This window comes from Haliotis rubra, unplaced genomic scaffold (assembly GCF_003918875.1).
Source record: "Haliotis rubra isolate DU_JTF1 unplaced genomic scaffold, ASM391887v1 Scf205, whole genome shotgun sequence".
Lineage (NCBI taxonomy): Eukaryota > Metazoa > Mollusca > Gastropoda > Lepetellida > Haliotidae > Haliotis > Haliotis rubra.
The window spans coordinates 768,220-787,829 of record NW_025766059.1 but is presented as its reverse complement, the minus strand read 5'-3'; the positions used below and the strand labels follow the sequence as shown (position 1 = coordinate 787,829).

Sequence of the window (19,610 nt, the reverse complement as noted above, 5' to 3'; positions counted from 1 at the left end):
CGACAGGTGTATCTTCAGCCAGCAGCATTCCTTACCTGATCCACAATATCATGCCCAAGTGCCCAACTGACCCATGTGTTACTTAAGTTACAGACAGCTGACCAGCACGACGCCCTTCTGCTGGTCACGGTAATCAACAGGCCAACTGCTGTTACACTGGCAACACTGAAAGTTTTGATATATTGCCGGTCTTTCTGCCATTCATGCTGCTACATGGTCCTGGACTTTCCAGTGGTGCAAAGCTAAGGTCCAACATGGAATCTGAACTCAAATAATAGCTGTTTTGCAGTTTGATTTTAATTTTGGCACAAACTACAACCTACCTATAGCTGGATGGAACATGTAAATTTCCCTGGAGTACATCATTCCACAGCTTATAGGCACAGGCAAATTGTAGCGCAAATAGGGTTGCGCAACAAAGAGAAAATGACCAGTCTTCTCATAAGCGACCGAAAAGAGCTCGCTTCGCTCTCATATGGGAAGACTGGTCATTTGTTCATATTTGTTTATGAACCAAACGCGTTTGAGAAACATTCTGTGACATTAAATATTTCAAGATCTCCAAGAACATACGTGTACGTGGTGGGAGATTTCAAACAGAACGTTATCAATTAAGTATTTTCAATTATTATATACAGCATTGACGAATACACACGTGTAGTTCAACATTTTAATTAAATGCTAAAGGCTCTAAAATGTTTGTGGTGATATATAAAATCATCACAACAGGCGCTCGTATGTCACAGTCCCACTTTTTAATCACGCTGAGCATATGATGTGACACAGATGGGAGTTTCTGCTGGTATATATGATATGACATAGATGGGACTGTCTGCTGGTGTATATAATATTCACGGAGAGAGCTCATTTCAGTACAGAATAGACTATGGATAGTCACAGGAAGGTAGCACTGGTAAGTTCAGATAGCGTTGGCAGAAAAGAACGCGGTGAAGATTTATTAATATTTCACGGTAAATTCACCTTTGGCGCTTCCCATCTATTTTTAGATAACACGCTGCATGGAGCTTTCAAAACTATCTGACGTCACTTAATAACCGATAATCAATGACGCACGTGGGTATTGCTTTTAGCAGTAATAGTTTGATTTTCGGTAAGGTAATGTAAAAGTTACATCCTATGCTGAAACGACTTTTCAAAATATCAGACTGCCGAATAATAGTATAATTCATAAAGAAAACGATGTAAATAACCACATATGAATGTGCAGTGGCGTATATATTTATCAGGATTATACAGGATTCAAAATTGCTTCTTATATACACACAGATACACACGGAAACACAGACACAAACACACACAAACAGACTCACATAATACGCACAAAGTTGCACACACAAAAACACACAGACACAGAAAAGTTACTGACACTATCTTGGACTTGACTATATAAGACCCAGGTAAAAATGTTTATCATCCAAAACTGTGTTCCACAGGAGATATCGCTTGTGTGAGATCAAACGATATCTCCTAGGAGATATCGTTTTGACAGTAGATTTTGTACAATGCCGTGACAATGCTATGACGTCATGTACTTGATGACGTCACAATACTATGACATCGCTGCACTGCAAGTCTAATGGCAGTACCATGTTCAGAGATGTACATTTTTCATTGAAAAATAATGAAGAGTGATTTTGGATGATAAATAGAATCTCACCCTCGTGTCTTCTGATATCAAATATATCAACACTCGTTGATAAAAGTAAAAATATCCTCGGCAAGCCTCGGATATTTGTAACTTTATCAACTCGTGTTGATATAATTGATATCAGAAGACACTTGGGTGAGATTCTCTATTTATTACCCACGAGGTCAACGTATGGGTAGTTGCATACTAATCTCGTACGTCACACGAGTGTCGTATCGCGTTGACCTGTGTCGTAACGACTTGACCTGAGATTCTAACGATTTGATTGGATAACCGATGACCTCTCAATTAGGTCACATTCTGTCGTAACGCTGTTTAATTGTGAGTCGAACTGAGACATTATATACGTCGAAAAACATAAACGCAATGTTTCCACCAGTGATGTTAGCCGAAAGAAGCAACTGGAAACCAAGAAACGAGGTGCTACGGAGTAGTTTACTGTAGGAGGCTGTACTAGGCGATGACAACTGACATGCATCGTGACGTCAGTTACCAAGGCAGTGACGTCATTACAGTGTGACGTCATGCAAATATTGTACTACAGTACAAAACTCTTCCGCAACATCTTTATGAAACCGGTTTCAGTTTGAAACCAAAAACATAAAAAAAATATGCTATTTTTAAGACGTGGGTAATAAATACAATACCACACTCGGTCTCATTACATACGAATTATACGAAACTCGTGAACTTCCTATGTTATCTGACCTCGCTTTCGCTCGGTCAGATACCATAGGAAGGACACTCGTTTCGTATAATTCGTATGTAATGAGACCTCGTGTAGTATTCTCTATATATAGTATGTGTATCGATATGTTTTGGACCTTAGGTTCACGATTCTCTTCCAGGTTACGGGGCGGCGGGGTAGCCTGGTGGTTAAGGCGTTCACTCGTCACGCTGAAGACCCGGGTTCAATCCCCGCGTGGGCACATTGTATGAAGACCATTTCTGGTGTCCCCCGCCGTGTTATTGCGGGAATATTGCTAAAAGCCGCGTAACACCATAATCACTCACTCACTCACTCTTCCAGGTTACTGGCTCCAACAAGGGTATTGGGTTCGCCGTCGTCAGGGCGTTGTGTAAGAGCTACGACGGGGACGTCTTCCTCACATGTAACTATTTATTATTGTTAATGTAGATGTGCCGGCCTGCCCTGAATTGTGAATTGTAATAAATGTAACCGAATGGTCTTAATTTAATTATTATTCATCGACAGCTCCGTAGATAGATCAGATAAATGAAAAGATATTCCTTACAAAAAGAATAAAGCCTGTTCTCACATGATAAAATCGTAGATCCAGATATGCTTTGGAGCTACTCTTGTTTCCAGTTTATCGGTATTTATGCATTTTATAACAATTTATTGAACATGTTGTGGTGATGTGCTTAAAAGAGGCATCTGTTATATTTTCACTCTTATCTCTTGCACTTGTACGACATTTTTTACCTCCAGTAAGCCTTCTATAACATTTCAGGAAAAGTCCAGTAAGCCTTGCCTCAATCACCGTCATAATGATATGTAGTAAGTTCCTACTTGTTTACCTAGACTAAAGAAGGTTCTTCTCTAATATGTTCCCACATTTACACACTTGCCTCCCCTTGATACACCAGGATAATGGGCTCTAATCCTGTCTTCGCAACATTTTCAGTTTCCCTTTTCAGTCTGAACAAGGATTTTGACAATATTTGAAATGGTTTGACTTCATCTTCCTCCTCAGCTCGGGATGAAGGTCGTGGCCAGGCCGCCATTGCTGACCTAAACAAGGAAGGCCTAAAGCCCAAGTTCAGTCAGCTGGACATCAACGACCGGTCAAGCATAGAGCGGCTGAAGTCCTTCCTACTGTCCACCTACGGGGGATTAGATGTTCTGGTCAACAATGCCGCAATAGCATGCAAGGTATAACACCGATCATGTTTAATCGGTACCAGGCAGACTTCATTCAGGTCAGACTATCACCTATGGTTTGTCTGGTCCAGACGTATGAAGTCATTGTCGTCGGTAATCTTGCTGGTTAATTGCTGATTCTAGCAAACTTCACTTGCTGTCCAACATTCTGAATGCATGACATGCAGTTATCATGGTTATCACAGAGTTTCTTCCAAGTAGTTGTCAGGAAAGTATCACAGCGTTTGTGTATATTGCATTCGTAACTACTCGCCTCTTTCCGTGAGCCGGAATGACACGAGTAGTTACGAATGTGTATATTGAGTTGGACAGACACATTAAACGTAGCCAAAGCTTGAAACCTCTGGTGATGCTCTTCTTGATGGGTGAACAGTAAACTGATATTAGTTCTACATCAGAATGTTGATATACAATATAATACTGTTTCCATCATCAAGTTCATATGATAACCGGGTTAGAATGAACCTTCAGTAACCCATGCTTGTCGTAAGAGGCGACTAACGGGATCGGGTGGTCAGGCTCGCTGACTGGGTTGACACATGTCATCGTATCCCAATTGCGTAGATCGATGTTCATGCTGTTGATCACTGGATTGTCTGGTCCAGATTCGATTATTTACAGACCGCCACCATATAGCTGGAATGTTGCTGAGTGCGGCGTAAAACTCAAACATATTGCATTTGTAAGAGAATGGTTTAAAGCGTTTGCTCGTCACGCCGAAGACCCTAGAACCCACATGTACCAATATGTGAGTCCCACTTTTGGTGTTCGATGCCATGATTTTGCTTGACTGGAATATGGCAACAACAAAAGACGGCGGCGTCCACCCATACTCACGCACGCATTTGCTTCAAAATTCGCGCGAAAATAAAGACCTTAAAGTACAAACCATTTTGTTGGACACATCTTTGGTGTATAACAACATAAAATCAAATGGGCACAATAAACACCAGACTAATATCCTAGGTTATTTCAGGAAACCGACCCATTACCTTTCTCGGAGAGAGTTGATCCTATATGTAAAACCAATTTCTCGGCCACCCTTGATGTCTGCCGTATTCTCTTCCCTCTGCTTCGACCTCATGCCAGGTGAGACACAACAAGACATATCTTTATTTATTACTTATGGCGGGTACAACACAGCACATCAGCTCACTTGAAGGGTTGTTGTGATATATTGTACCTGCCTACGACACAACAAACCAGCTACCCCTTGTTATTGATACATGTACCATCTACCCCTTGTTATTGATATATGTACAGCTGCCCCCTGTTATTGATGCATGTACAGCTGCCCCTTGTTATTGATGTATGTACAGCTGCCGCTTGTTATTGATATATGTACAGCTGCCCCTTGTCATTGATATATGCACAGCTGCCCCTTGTCATTGATATATGTACTGCTGCCCCTTGTTATTGATATATTTATACAGCTGCCCCTTGTCATTGATATATGCACAGCTGCCTCTTGTTATTGATACAAGTACATATGCCCTTTCTTATTGATATTTGCACAGCTGCCCCTTGTTATTGATACATGTACAGCTGCCTCTTGTTATTGATACAAGTACATATGCCCTTTCTTATTGATACATGTACATTTGCCCCTTGTTATTGATACATGTACATTTGCCCCTTGTTATTGATACATGTACAGGTGCCCCTTGTTATTGATACATGTACAGGTGCCCCTTCTATTGTGTTGGCAGGGTTGTGAACGTCTCCAGCATGCACTCTCAGACTGCTATCACGAAATGTTCTCCAGCCATTCAGGGTCGCTTCAAGGACCCCAGCCTGACCATGGACGGTCTTGAGAAGATCATGCAGGAGTTTGTAGAGTAAGTCTGAGAACATATGAGGTGAACTGACATGGGGCTTAACATAAAACTGTTAACTGTAATGCATGCAAGTGCGCGTGTGATGTTTGCGTGCGTGCATGTTTGCGTGCGTGCATGCGTGCGTGCGTGTGTGCGTGTGTGTGTGTGTGTGTGTGTGTGTGTATGTGTGTGTGTGTGTGCTGTGCTCTGTGTGTGTGTGTGTGTGCGTGTGTGTGTGTGTGTGTGTGTGTGTGTGCATGTGTCTGCTTGTATGTATCCAGAAATATGTGGGTTACAAATGCTTGCTCTTGTTTTCTCTGGCGGGGTAACTACCTTGTATGTCAGTTAAAAAACGATCAGCGCCAAGTAAGATTTTATTGGTACTGGTATTGGGTATTGAAACGTTGGTGCTTCACAAAAAGCAGAAATATTACAGACATTAGGGCTTATCAATATCAGTTGGATTCAAGAGGTCAAAGGTCCTTGTCACTGTTTGCTTACATTGCCATTTGGTGTGTGTGCATTAAGTAAGGTTTAACAATTATTAATTGTTTCAAGCAAATTGTATTCCTCTTCATCTTGAATAGTCAAAGCTATCATGTCAGAGCTACATGTACAGAAACCATGTTTTAAGCTTTAGTACTATATATATGCAATAGAGCAAAAGCATGCTCATTGAAATCCTGTCTGATGTTTGCAAGTATGGTCAGTATATGCCCGCGCGACCTGGCAGTCATTGTGGGAGTCACATTATGGATGTTTATCAAAGTTATGTTGTCAGTATATTTGAATGTGCTAAACTTGTAAAACTCAAAGACGATGGTCCATTCAGCAGACACGTCCACAAGGATACGTTCAGAACACTTCAACGGGTCCATGAAGAGCCCAAAATATCAGAATCCAGAGCATACAACTGCAGTAGTCCATATATAATAGGCAAACGCAAGAGGTCCATGAAAAACAGTCACTACGGTTCAGTCAGGTCACACAAACACCAGGGTATGTGCAGAACAGTCACTACGATTCAGTCAGGTCACACTAACACTAGGGTCCATGCAGAACAGTCACTACGATTCATTCAGGTCACACAAACACTAGGGTCCATGCAGAACAGTCACTACGATTCAATCAGGTCACACTAACACTAGAGTCCATGCAGAACAGTCACTACGACTCAGTCAGATCACACAAACACTAGGGTCCATGCAGAACAGTCACTACGATTCAATCAGATCACACAAACACTAGGGTCCATGCAGAACAGTCACTACGATTCAATCAGGTCACACTAACACTAGGGTCCATGCAGAACAGTCACTACGATTCAATCAGGTCACACAAACACCAGGGCATGTGCAGAACAGTCACTACGATTCAGTCAGATCACACTAACACTAGGGTCCATGCAGAACAGTCACTACGATTCAGTCAGATCACACAAACACTAGGGTCCATGCAGAACAGTCACTACGATTCAGTCAGATCACACAAACACTAGGGTATGTGCAGAACAGTCACTACGATTCAGTCAGATCACACAAACACTACGGTCCATGCAGAACAGTCACTACGATTCAATCAGGTCACACAAACACTAGGGTATGTGCAGAACAATAACTACGATTCAATCAGATCACACTAACACTAGGGACCATGCAGAACAGTCACTACGATTCAATCAGATCACACAAACACTAGGGTATGTGCAGAACAGTCACTACGATTCAATCAGGTCACACAAACACTAGGGTATGTGCAGAACAGTCACTACGATTCAATCAGATCACACAAACACTAGGGTCCATGCAGAACAGTCACTACGATTCAATCAGGTCACACAAACACTAGGGTATGTGCAGAACAGTAACTACGATTCAGTCAGGTCACACAAACACTACGGTCCATGCAGAACAGTCACTACGATTCAATCAGGTCACACAAACACTAGGGTATGTGCAGAACAATAACTACGATTCAATCAGATCACACAAACACTAGGGACCATGCAGAACAGTCACTACGATTCAATCAGATCACACAAACACCAGGGTATGTGCAGAACAGTCACTACGATTCAATCAGATCACACAGACACTAGGGTATGTGCAGAACAGTCACTACGATTCAATCAGATCACACTAACACTAGGGTCCATGCAGAACAGTCACTACGATTCAATCAGGTCACACAAACACTAGGGTATGTGCAGAACAATAACTACGATTCAGTCAGGTCACACACTAGGCATGTGCAGAACAGTCACTACGATTCAATCAGATCACACAAACACCAGGGTATGTGCAGAACAGTCACTACGATTCAATCAGATCACACAAACACCAGGGTATGTGCAGAACAGTCACTACGATTCAATCAGGTCACACAAACACTAGGGGTCCATGCAGAACAGTCACTACGATTCAATCAGGTCACACAAACACTAGGGTCCATGCATAACAGTCACTACGATTCAATCAGATCACACAAACACTACGGTCCATGCAGAACAGTCACTACGATTCAATCAGGTCACACAAACACTAGGGTCCATGCATAACAGTCACTACGATTCAATCAGGTCACACTAACACTAGGGTCCATGCATAACAGTCACTACGATTCAATCAGATCACACAAACACTACGGTCCGGGCAGAACAGTCACTACGATTCAGTCAGATCACACAAACACTAGGGTCCATGCATAACAGTCACTACGATTCAATCAGATCACACAAACACTACGGTCCATGCATAACAGTCACTATGATTCAATCAGGTCACACTAACACTACGGTCCATGCATAACAGTCACTACGATTCAATCAGGTCACACAAACACTACGGTCCATGCAGAACAGTCACTATGATTCAATCAGGTCACACAAACACTACGGTCCATTCATAACAGTCACTACGATTCAATCAGGTCACACAAACACTACGGTCCATGCATAACAGTCACTACGATTCAATCAGATCACACAAACACTACGGTCCATGCACAACAGTCACTACGATTCAATCAGGTCACACAAACACTACGGTCCATGCATAACAGTCACTACGATTCAATCAGGTCACACAAACACTAGGGTATGTGCAGAACAATAACTACGATTCAGTCAGGTCACACAAACACTAGGTATGTGCAGAACAGTCACTACGATTCAATCACATCACACAAACACCAGGGTATGTGCAGAACAGTCACTACGATTCAATCAGATCACACAAACACCAGGGTATGTGCAGAACAGTCACTACGATTCAATCAGATCACACAAACACCAGGGTATGTGCAGAACAGACACTACGATTCAATCAGATCACACAGACACTAGGGTATGTGCAGAACAGTCACTACGATTCAAATCAGATCACACTAACACACTAGGGTCCAGAACAGTCACTACGATTCAATCAGGTCACACAAACACTAGGGTATGTGCAGAACAATAACTACGATTCAGTCAGGTCACACACTAGGCATGTGCAGAACAGTCACTAACGGTCGATTCAATCAGATCACACAAACACCAGGGTATGTGCAGAACAGTCACTACGATTCAATCAGATCACACAAACAACACTTCAGGGTATGTGCAGAACAGTCACTACGATTCAATCAGGTCACACAAACACTAGGGGTCCATGCAGAACAGTCACTACGATTCAATCAGGTCACACAAACACTAGGGTCCATGCATAACAGTCACTACGATTCAATCAGATCACACAAACACTACGGTCCGGGCAGAACAGTCACTACGATTCAATCAGGTCACACAAACACTAGGGTCCATGCATAACAGTCACTTCGATTCAATCAGGTCACACTAACACTACGGTCCATGCATAACAGTCACTACGATTCAATCAGATCACACAAACACTACGGTCCGGCAGAACAGTCACTCACGATTCAGTCAGATCACACAAACACTAGGGTCCATGCATAACAGTCACTCACGATTCAATCAGATCACACAAACACCACGGTCCATGCATAACAGTCACTATGATTCAATCAGGTCACACTAACACTACGGTCCATGCATAACAGTCACTACGATTCAATCAGGTCACACAAACACTACGGTCCATGCAGAACAGTCACTATGATTCAATCAGGTCACACAAACACTACGGTCCATTCATAACAGTCACTACGATTCAATCAGGTCACACAAACACTACGGTCCATGCATAACAGTCACTACGATTCAATCAGATCACACAAACACTACGGTCCATGCACAACAGTCACTACGATTCAATCAGGTCACACAAACACTACGGTCCATGCATAACAGTCACTACGATTCAATCAGGTCACACAAACACTAGGGTATGTGCAGAACAATAACTACGATTCAGTCAGGTCACACAAACACTAGGTATGTGCAGAACAGTCACTACCATTCAATCACATCACACAAACACCAGGGTATGTGCAGAACAGTCACTACGATTCAATCAGGTCACACAAACACTAACACTAGGGTATGTGCAGAACAGTACGATTCAATCACAGGTCACACAGATTCAAACACCAGGGTCAGATTCAATCAGATCACACAAACACTAGGGTCCATGCAGAACAGTCACGAGACTCAACGGAATACACAAACACTATGAAGAACAGTCACTACTTATTCAATCAGATCACACAAACACTCGGTCCCATACAGAACAGTAACTCTGATTCAATCAGGTCACACAGGTCCATGCACAGTCACTTCACGATTCAATCAGGTCCACACAAACACTAGGGTATGTGCAGAACAGTCACTACGATTCAATCAGATCACACAAACACCAGGGTCCATGCAGAACAGTCACTAATGATTCAGGTCAGATCACACAAACACTAGGGTCCATGCAGAACAGTCATTCAATCAGGTCACACAAACACTAACATAACAGTCTAACACCACACGGTCCATGCATAACAATCTCACCACGATCCAATCAGGTGACACGAAACACTAGAATTGTATGTGATTCAGAACAATAACATGAACACGATTCAATCAGGTCACGCAAACACTCAGGTCCGTATGCAGAACAATAACTCACGATTCAGTCAGGTCACACAAACACTAGGTATGTGCAGAACAGTCACTACGATTCAATCAGATCAATACAAACACCAGGGTATGTGTCAGAACAGTCACACAAACACTACTGGGTCCATGCATAACAGTCACTCTGATTCAATCCAGATCAGTCATTCAATCAAGATACACAAACACTAGGGTATGTGCAGAACAGTCACTACGATTCAATCAGATCACACACTAACACTAGGGTCCATGCAGAACAGTCACTACGATTCAATCAGGTCACACAAACACTAGGGTATGTGCAGAACAATAACTACTTTATTTCAGTCAGGTCACACAAACACTAGGCATGTGCAGAACAGTCACTACGATTCAATCCAGATCACACAAACACCAGGGTATGTGCAGAACAGTCACTACGATTCAATCAGATCACACAAACACCAGGGTATGTGCGGAACAGTCACTACGATTCAATCAGATCACACAAACACCAGGGTATGTGCAGAACAGTCACTACGATTCAATCAGATCACACAAACACCAGGGTATGTGCAGAACAGTCACTACGATTCAATCAGGATCACACAAAAACACTAGGGTCCATGCAGAACAGTCACCACGATTCAATCAGGTCACACAAACACTAGGGTCCATGCAGAACAGTCACTACGATTCAATCAGATCACACAAACACTAGGGTCCATGCAGAACAGTCACTACGATTCAATCAGGTCACACAAACACTAGGGTCCATGCAGAACAGTCACTACGATTCAATCAGGTCACACAAACACTACGGTCCATGCATAACAGTCACTACGATTCAATCAGATCACACAAACACTACGGTCCATGCAGAACAGTCACTACGATTCAATCAGATCACACAAACACTAGGGTCCATGCATAACAGTCACTACGATTCAATCAGATCACACAAACACTACGGTCCATGCATAACAGTCACTACGATTCAATCAGGTCACACTAACACTACGGTCCATGCATAACAGTCACTACGATTCAATCAGATCACACAAACACTACCGTGGTCCGGGGAGAACGGTCACTACGATTCAATCAGGTCACACAAACACTACGGTCCATGCAGAACAGTCACTATGATTCAATCAGGTCACACAAACACTACGGTCCATTCATAACAGTCACTACGATTCAATCAGGTCACACAAACACTACGGTCCATGCATAACAGTCACTACGATTCAATCAGATCACACAAACACTACGGTCCATGCAGAATCAGTCACTACGATTCAATCAGGTCACACAAACACTACGGTCCATGCATAACAGTCACTACGATTCAATCAGGTCACACTAACACTACGGTCCATGCATAACAGTCACTACGATTTAATCAGGTCACACAAACACTACGGTCCATGAAGAACAGTCCCTACGATTCAGTCAGATCACACAAACACTAGGGTCCAACAGAACTGTCACTACGATTCAATCAGGTCACACTAACACTACGGTCCATGCAGAACAGTCACTACGATTCAATCAGATCACACAAACACTACGGTCCGGGCAGAACGGTCACTACGATTCAGTCAGATCACACAAACACTACGGTCCATGAAGAACAGTCCCTACGATTCAGTCAGATCACACAAACACTAGGGTCCAACAGAACAGTCACTACGATTCAATCAGGTCACACAAACACTACGGTCCATGAAGAACAGTCACTACGATTCAGTCAGATCACACAAACACTAGGGTCCAACAGAACAGTCACTACGATTCAGTCAGGTCACACAAACACTAGGGTCCATGCATAACAGTCACTACGATTCAGTCAGATCACACAACACTAGGGTCCAACAGAACAGTCACTACGATTCAGTCAGGTCACACAAACACTAGGGTCCATGCATAACAGTCACTACGATTCAGTCAGATCACACAACACTAGGGTCCAACAGAACAGTCACTACGATTCAGTCAGGTCACACAAACACTACGGTCCATGAAAAACAAACTCAGTTCACGTGTAACACAAAAACGTTGCTTATTCAGACGCAAGCGTTTCCCCATGTTGACCGGATAAATGAATATCCGGATATCTGAATCTCCTAAAAGTAACCTCCCCTTCGCAAATTTTCAAAGGCGAAACAAGTTGCAGAATGTTGTTTGGTTGGTTTGTTGTTTAACACCGCACTCAGCAATATTCCAGCTATATGGCGGCGGTCTGTAAACAATCGAGGCTGGACCAGACAATCCAGTGATCAACAGCACGAACATCGATCTACACAATTGGGATACGATGACATGTGTTAGCCAAGTCAGCGAGCCTGACCACCCAATCCCGTTAGTCGCCTCTTACGACAAGGGTAACTGAAGATCAATTCTAGCCCGGAGTATCTTCACGGGTAGTTGTATACCGCTTCACATCAGTATTGTGTGTAAGTTCAACAGTGGCATTGTGTCCTTTCAGGTGAACGAATGAATGAAAACAAACCAGGTCGATGCAAACGTAAAATTGAGATAACACATCGCGAGAAAAGATATTAAATTGAATTTCCTACATTGCTTTCCATTTTTAATATTTGCATGATAAAAATACCGTATACATGTAATTTCCTGTAAAGCAATAAAACACACAGAATGTTAATGCAATAAACTGTACAAATAAATTATATCAAAATTAATATAATTCAATATCGTGTTAATTTAGTTTCAGCATTTAGAATATATATTTGAAATAGATATTAACCACGATAACGTAATTATGTAACTGTAACCATTAATAAGTAACAAATACAAGATAACAGATTGCAAACGTAAGAAAAACGATGAACATTTTTATATCAAATATATGTAATAACATGATTATATCAACCTTTCGATACCTTCCCTTTGATGTTGCATGCCGGATCAAGAATAGCAAAACAAACATCGTCAAGCGTGGACACTGTCAGACATTTGTGTTTATTACCCATACGGGTGAGGAGATCCCGTGTAATATCTTTTTGATATTTGCACAATGTGCAATTTAGTGATTCTCGACGTTGATTGGTTGATCGTATATTTGTACATTTTCATTGGATGCCGGAACTACTTTCACACACTACGTTCATTCATAAAGTTCATTCATTAAGGTTAAAGAATATGAAGTTTCATCGAATTATTGATAAATTGACATTATGTAATGTAATCACACATTCCGAGATCTAAAAAAAACCCATTAAGGTTAAAGAATATGAATATTCTTTTTATTAGACATTATTATTTTGGAATAAAACTGCGTTATTAATAGTAGTCTTTTTAAATTATATAATCTTTAAAAAACCCACCAAAACAATCGTTTGCATTGTTTGTAAACAAACATGGCCGCCGTTAGGCTAACCCCGATCAAGGTCACTTACCTAGTTAAAGTTGACGGTGACCAAATAGGAAGAGTGATAAGAATTTTACAGCCCTTAAATTCCCAAAACATGTTTGTTGTTGAAACTGAATTCGGGGAAATAGAAACAGCAAGATACCGACTAAAGATGTTATCTGAAAGTGTAACAAGTAAGTCGGACACGGCGTCCATGCCATCGAACCAGAAAACAGCTCCTTTCTTACCGGAATCAGTGCTAAATGTTCTTCAAGATGACTTTTTATATCCATGCATTCCTAATCAATCCGAGAGGTTGGTCCCAGTAGCCGATGCAGAGATTGACACATTTCATAGACTCGGATTCCGACTAGAGTTATCCTTCTTGGAACTGCTGTACTCTACTAAGACGAGAGTGTAACACGCCTTCCACAGAACAAAATGTTGTTTAATCTTCAAACTTGTCGAGTTTCTTGACAGAAAACCTTTTCTATATGTATTCGTGGGATGGTTGTCTTTTAGATTTCCCAACTTTTAACCGTTGACTTTCCCAAAAATTGACAGGTTTTTGCCAGAGTGTGTTTCAACACTACACCGTCACCCGTCACTAGAAAACACGTCAGTCGTGAATGAACGATGTTCCGTCGCACTGACTTGATCGAATAAATGTTTAGCTCTTATTAAGTTCAATGATATATTTAAAAGATCATTTTTATCATATTAACAACCGTTAATTAATTATTCCAGGCATAATAATTTTGTTTGTATTTTAAAGCGATTTTTATGATGTACTATTTCCATAGCTTGAAGTTATGTTATTACCGCTGGAGAAGTTAGGTTTAATACGCGCATGAATACGAATCAGCTGTTTAAGGTCACAAGTCCTGTCTCCGGGTGGTTTTATTTCGTGGTTCTTCCTTTTACTAAATTACATTATGGGTAATAAATAGAATAACCAACTCGGTACAGTGATTACGGGAAATATGCCCTCGTTAAAATAATGTTCAGTGCCTCGCCAAGGCTCGGCACTGTGAACATTATTTCAACTCGGGCATATTTCCCGTAATCACTCGTACCGAGTTGGTTATTCTCTAAATGTTGCACTGCTGATAATGAGGTAAGGTTCCGTAAGTTCGACCTTGGATGCGTGTATAAACAAACTGGTCGGTTTGGAGGGGTATGGCGTTTAGGTCGACTAGTTTTAGACAATGGGCAGTCAATGTTTTCACAACAAAACAGTTAATGCTAAAATGTTCACCGGATCATAACTGAACAAGGATCATGTTGCAAAATGTCATTATTATTTGTGCATTCATTGGTGCAGTAATTGTTATACATATAAATAAAGTTGATACATAACATAAGTTTACATGTGTTACATATATAAAGTTGACAGTCGTCTTTAAATAAAATAATATACAATACATAATATAATTTGACATGTTTTACATATATAGTTCATAGCACTAGAATTTAACCGAACCAAGAATCACGAGCTTAAGAACTTAACAGAATAGGAGGCATCGTCTAGGTACTGTATGAGTGTCCGGTCGTTTCTTGCAAGCTTGAACTTTAGTGTGTCCAATCGTCGCTCAAAATCTCTGTATTTCTTCTTCTTGGGGGGCAGTCTTTTGCCGGCATTATATTGAAGCATCTTGGCCTCATTCAGACCCTGTTCGTCTGCCAAGAACTTGGCCATCTCGAAGAAGTTGGGATGCTGTTTTCCCACCACCTTCTTCAGACGTCCATGCCAACCCTCGAGGTTGCTGTTCGTTCGAGGAACGTCAGTGTTGAAATGGTACCAGCTGCCTATTTCCAGGTCCCCTTCAATCCACTGGGATGTGACGTAGTCAGCCACCTGATTCACTCTCTGCTCTTGAGGCATATCCGCCAAGACATCCCGTCAGACGTCTTCTACTTATAGCGTTTATGTCAGAAATTGAATAACTCACCAGTAAGCAACATAATCAAACTCATTGAGTGAGATTCACTCACTCTCTTGTACACATGCCATATTTCGTTTCCTGAGTGAACACATTTCACATTTTGTAGAATGCCAGTGTCATAATCCCTTAATACAACACTGTTGTCACAACATCAAACATCAAAGCATTTTCACCTCGACCCAAAGATCGAACTTACGGGACTACCCCGATAATTACAACACTGTGCGACTCCACAAAACAGATTTCTGGGTAATGGAAGCATTTTATGAAGTATTTTGTTTCACGTAAATACCGTCCGTTTAGCGAGGTTTCCAGATATATGGGGTCCGGATAAGTGGGGTTTTCCTACAGTCCATGCAAAGCCACACGCTGGGATCTTACCGTGAAGATCCAGCAGCAAATGATGCTTCTCGCAAGTGGTTACTAACGGGATCGGGTGGTCAGGCTTGCTGACTTGGTTCACACATGGCGTCGTATTCCGACTTGCGGAGATCGGTGGTTGATCACTGGATTGTCTGGTCCAGAATCGATTATTTACAGACCATCTATCCAACCATTCAAACCTACATCTATATTTCCAGTGCTGCTAAGGCGGGCAATCACAAGGACCAGGGGTTCACCGACATGGCCTACGGGATGTCCAAGATCGGGGTCACGGTGATGTCCTTCATCCAGGACAGAGACATCAGGAAGGACTCCAGAGAGGACATCGTCATAAATGCGGTGAGCGCCTTGCTCGATGTTTTAGATAACGGATTCCCGTTAACCATTATACCACGACAGATGTTCAGCTGGAAACACACAGTAGCATCAACAGCACAGCAAATAAATCCGTCATTATTAGAAGCACAAAATATTCAAGAACTTTACACAAACCTGTCTGTTCTAACCCAGATGATTATTATTAACAGTAAATAGACAAACAGATGATGTTATGTTAATTGGGCATCACGGTGATGATGATGATGATGATGATGATAATTTTCAGTGCACTCCTGGATATGTCGCAACTGACATGACCAGCCACAAAGGAACGAAGACCATCGATGAAGGTGACATTTGTACAAACATTTATCAAACATAACCTATAGCTTCATCAACCACGATGCCCAGTAACATGTAACTTGCCCTGCTGTTGGTGAAATATGCTTGACTTAGCAAACAATCATCAGCGATGTCATCTTCAAACCTGATGAATCAACTCAGGTTAAAATGTCCACAAACTTCAGGAACCCATCACTTGGTTGACACATGTCATCGGTTCACGCACAGTAGTCTGAGTCTTGTTACGGTGTTGATTTTGCCTTTACAAAATTAAAAGTGTAATTTCTAATGGATCAATTATGGAAATTTGCAGAAACCTCAAAGGAAAATTAGTGTAGATTAATGTTTTCATGTCATACAGGAGGAAAATTCTGAAGACAGATTTCATTCATATTTTAGTGTTAGAACACCAACCAAATCTTGGATTATATCTCCAAGAACAAAGAACAGTGTCAGTATTACCTGTTGAAAGCTATGGAAGAAATTTTTCAGAGGTAGGGAAAAGATGGAGACTGGTTTTCTCTTAGGTATTGGTTTCTGTTCAGAACTGAACACCATATAGTGTGTAGAAAGTGTCACAAAGAAAATCAAGCAATTAAAACTAAATTAGAACGCCTAAAAAGCAAATGAAACCAAGCAGAAGATCTCGATTTGCCATTTTGAACTTGGGAACTAACGTTCCGAGCTGTCAGCGGTCATTATTAATCAGAAATGGAAAGGCCGATGGTGACAACATCCAGAGAATGTGTAGGGGAGCTTATCTAGACTTGCCTCTTGGAAGGATAGAATTACTATACATACATGGGCTCAGCATTCAGTACAGCCTTGGAGCAAGGCTACTCCTGTTTATACCCGGGGATATGTTCTGACATATGATTTGATAACACTGAATGTCATGGTAACTAGCCTTGAACTCAGTATAAAAAAGTCATTGTGTATTGATGAATGGCATTGGGGATGGATTATCTCTAAAACACATTTTCCATCAACTTTTCGGTGCCCTCAATATGAGGTCAAGGTCACGAGCAATTTTGAATCATGGCTTAAACTTTTTATGTAATTATGGATTCTTACATTAAAAAATAAATAACAATCCTAATAACATGTAACAGGGTGAGATGACGGCCAAGACGTACGTGTAGAGTAGATATTCCAAAAAGCTTGTCATTAATAGATATATAAATAACATCTCATAAAGTGTTATGTCCATGATTATTGTGAGGGTTCTCGATTGATGAAGGTCAAGGTCAGTCGAAACTATAACAACAAAGAACACTTCATTTGATTTTAATGATAAATTGTCCAGAATTACTCTCTTCTAAACCTTCACTGTATGTTTTTGTATGACGGAAGACTGCAGTTTATCAAACAATTGCTTCTTTCAAATTTGCCTCAGATTCATACCAGTACGGATCCGTGAAGATCCGGGTTAGAATCGGTCATCAGTAACCCATACTTGTCGTAAGAGGCGACTAACGAGATCGGGTGGTCTGGTTCGCTGACTTGTATCCCAGTTGCATAGATCAATGCTCATGCTGTTGATCACTGGATTATCTGGTCCAGACTCGCCGCCATATAGCTGGAATATTGCTGAGCGTGGCGTTAAACACCAAACCAACCAACCATACCAGTGTTGGAACAACTTACATTTTATACCAGCACACATTCTGTTAAGATCAATATATGTACGTTTATTTAACATTTATATATTATGTAAGGGATACATACATATTTTATTGATACAAGAAAGAGAAACTGTGATGTGGTAGACAAATACGTATTATTGTCACAAATACATCATAGAATAAAGGTGAGCTTCTGTACCTCTGGTACTCCACCTTCTTGTTACCAATACAAGTTGACATTCTGCTTCTACCTATTGTGACGTGTTCTTCCAGGTGCTGACACCCTGGTTTACCTGGCTCTCCTTCCCCAAAACACCACCTCTCCTAGAGGAAACTTTGTCAAGGACAGAACAATCCAGAACTGGGGATAACATCTTCTAGTTCCAGAAGCTGATGTACATAATGTCACCATGTGGTATAGTTCCCTGGTACCATCCCTGGGTCAAAAGAACTGTTTTCTTGTTTTAGGGACCATGCTTCCTCATCCTATCAGTATTTGGGTCACTGTCAAGAAATAAACATTTGGCTGTGCAGATAACTACTGTTTTTGTCATGTGTACTGGGAATGTCAGGAGACACACAAATCTTTTGGAAAACTTACAAAACTGGCTGAACAATTTATACCCTCGTCCATCGCTATTATCAAAACATATGGTTTGGTTTGGTACTCTACATCGAAATATATTACTAAATCGCATCATCATTGCGGCAAAAAAGACATATTTGCATATGCAGTATTAAGAATATGCATCCAAATTTATTTATAAAAAAACCCCTCATATATGCACACACACAAAAAATAAATAAAATAAAACATTTTAATCATAAATGGGTCCTTCTCTTCCCAGTACTTTGATGACTTTAAAATCTATCTAAACATACCTGACATCATCTTTCTCTTTTATTGACTGATATATGTTTATGGGAAGAGAAAGACCCATTTATGATTAAACGGTTTTATTTACTTTTTTATTTTTATTTTATTTTTTTATTAATATGACACCCGTGAAGGTCCGGGTTAGAATATTGGCCTTTAGTAACCCATGCTTGTCGTAAGAGGCGACTAACGGGATCGGTTGGTCAGGCTCGCTGACTTGGTTGACACATGTCATCGGTTCCCAATTGCGCAGATCGATGCTCATGCTGTTGATCACTGGATTGTCTGATCCAGACTCGAGTA

General features: G+C 41.2%; 1 protein-coding gene across 1 annotated transcript; it reads left to right on the top strand.

Moving 5' to 3' along the window:
- The first annotated feature begins 725 nt into the window (after positions 1-725).
- On the top strand, positions 726-18,968 carry LOC124276070 (carbonyl reductase [NADPH] 1-like). Its single transcript, XM_046711725.1, has 8 exons — positions 726-913; positions 2,700-2,781; positions 3,388-3,566; positions 4,552-4,664; positions 5,285-5,413; positions 16,343-16,484; positions 16,750-16,813; positions 18,704-18,968. The coding sequence occupies exons 1-8, from the start codon at positions 887-889 to the stop codon at positions 18,799-18,801; spliced, it is 834 nt and encodes a 277-aa protein (XP_046567681.1). The 5' UTR covers positions 726-886; the 3' UTR covers positions 18,802-18,968.
- Positions 18,969-19,610: the final 642 nt, after the last annotated feature.

Excerpts from the sequence above, each read along its gene's own strand:
- LOC124276070 (XM_046711725.1), top strand. The coding sequence starts at position 887 with ATGGATAGTCACAGGAAGGTAGCACTG. Across the intron at positions 16,485-16,749 it reads AGGACATCGTCATAAATGCG|TGCACTCCTGGATATGTCGC; the intron begins GTGAGCGCCTTG and ends GATAATTTTCAG. Across the intron at positions 16,814-18,703 it reads AACGAAGACCATCGATGAAG|GTGCTGACACCCTGGTTTAC; the intron begins GTGACATTTGTA and ends GTGTTCTTCCAG.